General features: G+C 36.8%; 1 protein-coding gene across 1 annotated transcript; it reads right to left on the bottom strand.

Moving 5' to 3' along the window:
• Positions 1 to 681: 681 nt before the first annotated feature.
• LOC133824464 (alpha,alpha-trehalose-phosphate synthase [UDP-forming] 6-like) lies at positions 682 to 5,001 on the bottom strand. The gene is made up of 3 exons (XM_062257350.1): positions 2,131 to 5,001; positions 1,780 to 2,053; positions 682 to 1,276 (listed from the first exon to the last, which is right to left on the bottom strand). Exons 1-3 carry the CDS (start codon positions 4,131 to 4,133, stop codon positions 986 to 988), a joined length of 2,568 nt encoding a protein of 855 aa, XP_062113334.1. The 5' UTR covers positions 4,134 to 5,001; the 3' UTR covers positions 682 to 985.
• Between the last annotated feature and the right edge of the window lie 211 nt (positions 5,002 to 5,212).

Below are 5,212 nucleotides of genomic sequence, written 5' to 3'. Positions count from 1 at the left end.
TATATTTAAGGGTAAATATTAGTAGAGGTTTATTATTATTGTAAATATTTCTTAAATTATTTTGAAAAATATATAAAAATAATTTTAATTTATAAAAGTATATGAAAAAACTAATAAAAATTAAATAAATATACAAATTTAGAAAAAAATTGAATTAATATTTAAGTGACACTACTATTAAAGATTTAGTATTATTATCACATATTTATTCCTAAAATAGTTTTTATAAAAAATATAAATAAATAATTTTAAAACATTTGGTACTTTAGTACAAGTATTAATAAAAATTTGGTATTATTATTGTCAAAATAAAAGAATTAGTAGTTAAGTGAAACTATTTACAAATATTTGATACTTTTACTGCCGAAAAAATAAAATTGATATAAAGGTGAAAGTACTTGAAAATAGTATTTTTACCGCCATTATTCCATATATATATATATAAACTACATAAATATATATTTAAAATTTAAATACAACTCACATTACCAGGTGATGATATATAACGCTTCGAAGAGAAAATTCACCATCTCATTCTAAGGGTACTATAATATTAATTAAGATCCTAAACCATCACCAAGTAAAGCTAAACACACTAAAAAAAAGAAATGATAATACATAGCAGAGCAGCTTTAATTGAATCGAAGCTCTCTCCAAGTTAAAACAGTAAACAGAGTTGAATTAGCTATCCAATGAAACTGTTTTCTAAATGGAGAACATACTCACTTTTCATGGGCAAACATATTTACATCTTTACAATATCAAAAGCAAACACAAATAATAAAAACAAGTTCCCGGTCTCACAAATTCTCTTGGTAAAAGAACACATATTTACATTGTGAAAAAAAAATGGAGACTTGAGAAATATGGTATAACACGGAAATCAAATTGGAAGGCCAACAACATGAACTGAAAAGAGTGAAAGTAGTGTAAAAGAGGCTCTCTATTCTTGTTTGGTAGTCGAGTGTTGTAAGAATCAAGTTTATCATGCTGATGATACTAACTGGTCTGAAACAGCTGCAAGACCCTGCATTAACCTTACAATTTCAACTGTGTCATCAAGATAATACTTGGCCTTGCTCGGCTTCTTACCGACTGTGCAGGCAAACACTTCAGCCCCCGCGGCGATGGAAGGGCCTGCTGTGGCACTTGAGATAACCTCAAACATGTCTTCATCCGATCGATCATCGCCTATGCACAAAACAAAATCTGGGGCTACTCCCCTATCTTGCATAGTCGAAAGTAGTCGTTTGGCCACCAGTCCCTTGCTTAAACCCTGTTCAGTAAATCACACATGAAATCTGATCAGCCAATTTGCAGCTAGTTCAGCCAAAATAATCCAATGAAAAATTCTCATGCAAAGTCAAACTAATAATCTAAGCACCTAAACTGTCCAGCCCATCGAAGTACAAATGACTACCTTTCAATATCATAAGGAACAATATATTATACTAACTAAATCATATCTTACTAAAAATCACTGACCATGATTTAGATAAATTCATCTGCATATATGAGAGCTGATTTTACCCCCTCCCGCTATGAGATTTTATGAAGAATATTTGTATATACGTATATATTTATATAATATACACCAGCCTAAACTTTGTAGAATCAACTTCAAATTCAGTCATGGTATGCATGTGATTCATTATGTTAGAGGCCAGAGCTCACTATGTGGTAAGTTGATAAATACATTTCCACCATTTTTTTTTATAGAATTCAAAGTCAAATGAATCAAACACTAACAATAGTTTGAAAGGAAAATAGGATTCGAACCTGCGGCTTAACCTCCACAATGTTCTGGCCACTTTTGACAGTAACTGGTTCATTGGCAAGAACGCTTTCAAGATGATCAAGAAGTTCCTTTGCTTGACATGAACCGAAGTCCGGATCTGCATCCTCATAACACCACAAAAGTGTAGTTTCCTTATCTTCAATGGTGGAACCATCCGTTGCTTCAGTGTAAAGCCTCATAACTGGCTCAGCAATCTGCTTCCAACTACAATCAGCAACTGGTAGACATGTTTCCCATTCTGTGTCTCTCTCCATCCTGAAATGATATCATAAAGTTTTTTTAGTACCAAACAAAACCTGTATTTGTTTCAATACCAATTCAACACACTTCACCTGAGGAAGTAGCCATGCTCAGCACCAATTCCCAGCTTCTCACAAGGAGAGAACCATTCAGCGAGTTTCTCACGACTTCTAGCGCTGACGATGAAAACCATGTTGTTCTTGTCTCTACACAAGCTGGTCAAGATGTTAATGCACTTAGAGCTCGGGCTCTTATCGATTGAACCCTGTGGGATTAAGGTACCATCATAATCCAGAAGAATTGCTCTTCTTGTTGTCCTTCTATAAGCCGACACTATGTTCTCCATTAACAACTTTTTAAAGCTTGGATCGAGTGCCACAACTCTGAATCCCAATCCAAAGCCTATACCCCAGCACCTTCGCCGCACATGATCCCTACAAGCCCTCTCCAAATCCATTAAGAAACTACGAGCCCAATATCCAACATCATGAGTACTAACATACTTGTAATGTTTCTCATGGCGGAGCTGTTTTTCAGGAACTGCCATCTCCAAGGCACAATTCATGGCATCTGATACAGCATCAACATTCCATGGATTCACACGAATTGCTCCACTCAATGAGGGGGAGCAGCCAATGAATTCAGATACAACTAACATACTATTCTTGGGGGTGGAAGGGTTCAAGCCCAAAACCTTGTCCAATTTCTCATTTCCTTGGCGACTAATTACATATTCATATGGTATGAGATTCATCCCATCCCTCACAGCAGTGACCAGACAACACTGAGCAACTACATAATATGCCATTCTCTCATAAAACTTGAGTGGCTCACTGATCAAAACAACAGGCTCATATCCAGGCTTACCAAATGTTTCATTAATTCGCTTCACGGTCGAGTATGTCTCAGCCTGAACTTCTTTCACATCTTTCCCACGGCCTCGTGCCGGATTAGCTATCTGCACCAGCACAACCTTCCCCTGCAACCCAGGGTTCTGCTGAAGAAGCTGCTCCATTGCCAAAAGCTTTAAACTTATACCTTTGAATATATCCATGTCATCAACTCCAAGTAACATGATCCTGCCCTGATCACTGAACTGTTTCATAAGCTCAGCAACTTTGGCTTCAGTTTCCCGGAGGCCGAGGACATGTTCAAGCTGACCCATGTGTATTCCAACCGGAAGAATCTTTATGCCAACAGTCCTACCATAGTACTCAACGCCTATGTAACCACGCTTAGATTCGTAGGAAAGACCAAGCATTCGACTACAACAGGAGAGGAAATGGCGGGCATAATCAAATGTATGGAAACCAATCAAGTCAGCATTCAAAAGGGCACGCAAAATTTCTTCTCTAATAGGCAATGTCTTGTAAATCTCAGAGGAAGGAAAGGGGCTATGGAGAAAAAACCCGAGTTTGACACGATTAAACCTCTTCCTCAAGAAAGTTGGCAACACCATGAGATGATAATCATGAACCCAAACAAAATCATCTTCTGGGTTGATCACTTCCATAATCCTATCCGCAAATATCTTATTTACAGACACATAAGCCTGCCATAGTGACCGGTTAAACCTCCCTCCAAGGTCTGGTGACAAGGGCAGCATGTAATGAAACAGAGGCCATAGTTGTTGCTTGCAAAACCCATGGTAATACCGGCTGAAAAGATCCGGTGGGAGGAAAGTAGGAACACATCTAAAACTCTCTAAGAGAATCTGGGACACTTCATCTTGTTCATTTGGATGGATTTCTTCCTTGAGACACCCCACATAGATCACTTCAATCTCATCATCTCCCAACCCATCTTTCAATTGGAGGAGAAGTGAAGTCTCATCCCAATTGAAAAGCCAACCCTTACTACTATCAGATTTCCTCTGAGCCCTTATGGGGAGCTGGTTAGCTACTATTATGAGCCGGTCTTTTTGGACCGAAGATGATGAGTCTAATGAGTGAACCCTCGCAGAAGAGTCGTCACTAACATCAGAAAACAAGCCAGAGACTCTCATAATACGGGGAAGCCTCCCACTCATCCTCCCAAACGATGGAGGCTCACCTGAAGCAAGTTCTAAAAGATTGGAATATGATCTCGACACCATATTTTTCTACACCTATAGCTATAGGAACTCCAGATTATCAAAGCTTTCTTCAACTATTCTCGAATAAAAGAAAATTCCCATTAAAGAAAAAGGCTTTCTTAGGCTACCAAACCCCCCTAAATCTCAGTTCAAGAACAAAGTCACTAAACTATGTTTGGAGTTTCAAACAAGAACAGGGTTGAGCTATGGTGAGAGGCTGCTACTTCTCGCAAACCCCACACACGAAATCTTCATAGGAATAGAAAATGTGAACAACTAAGTTGCGGAAACCAATAGAAAAGGAAATGAGGAAAGTTTTAGTGAAAAGATAAAAACTTTGAAGATAAGCTTTGAGACAATGAATCAATCAAAGCAATAATGAAAAGATATATCATGTAAGTTTTCTCTTTATCCAGATAACAAAGACAATAAAAGGGAATGGAATAGAATAGAATAGAATAGATTCAGATCATGAACGGCTACCCAATATATATACTGTCAACCAAAACGTTCCCACTAGAAACTGTCAAACTATTAAGACAAAAGAAATTCAAGTGAAAACTGAGAGAAACAGCCACAAGTTTTAATCTTTATAAAACCAAACAAATAATTAAGAGCAACAGTTGAAGATGTTACCAGCTCATGAAACTGCAGACCCAACTTTTTATATTTGGAAGAAAGAAAACAAACCTCAAAAAGCAAAGATTTTGGGTGAGAGAGAAAAGCAAAACCTAAATTTTGGTAGCTTTTTTTATTTAAAAAAAAAATTATGGAGCTTTCTCAGTGATCACAAATCACAATCTTAAGTGCACCCACATTCTCTTTCTTTCTATCTTTATCTTCCTTCGTTGAACTGAGACAACATGTTATAGTGGGGATAATATTTCTGGCAACTTTGTTTTTCACAATTTTTTATTTTTATTTTTGAATTTATTTATTTTATTCATTTGTTATAGTACTATAATATGCTGTTCTCTTGGTCAACAGAATTTGTCTCTTTCAGAAACGAAGAACAAGAACTAAAAAAATTATTGACCGTCGGATGAGCATAATACCTGATCGAACGGTCAGGGCTGTTTGTAATTTTACCATAGAATTGC

The sequence above is a fragment of the Humulus lupulus genome, chromosome 3 (genome assembly GCF_963169125.1).
Source record: "Humulus lupulus chromosome 3, drHumLupu1.1, whole genome shotgun sequence".
Classification (NCBI taxonomy): domain Eukaryota; kingdom Viridiplantae; phylum Streptophyta; class Magnoliopsida; order Rosales; family Cannabaceae; genus Humulus; species Humulus lupulus.
This window is presented reverse-complemented; position numbering and strand designations above follow the sequence as displayed.

Coding starts and splice junctions, on each gene's coding strand:
- LOC133824464 (XM_062257350.1), bottom strand. CDS start 4,133: ATGGTGTCGAGATCATATTCCAATCTTTTAGAACTTGCTTCAGGTGAG. Junction 2,054..2,130: donor GAGCATGGCTACTTCCTCAG/GTGAAGTGTGTT, acceptor ATATCATTTCAG/GATGGAGAGAGACACAGAAT. Junction 1,277..1,779: donor TTGTGGAGGTTAAGCCGCAG/GTTCGAATCCTA, acceptor TTTACTGAACAG/GGTTTAAGCAAGGGACTGGT.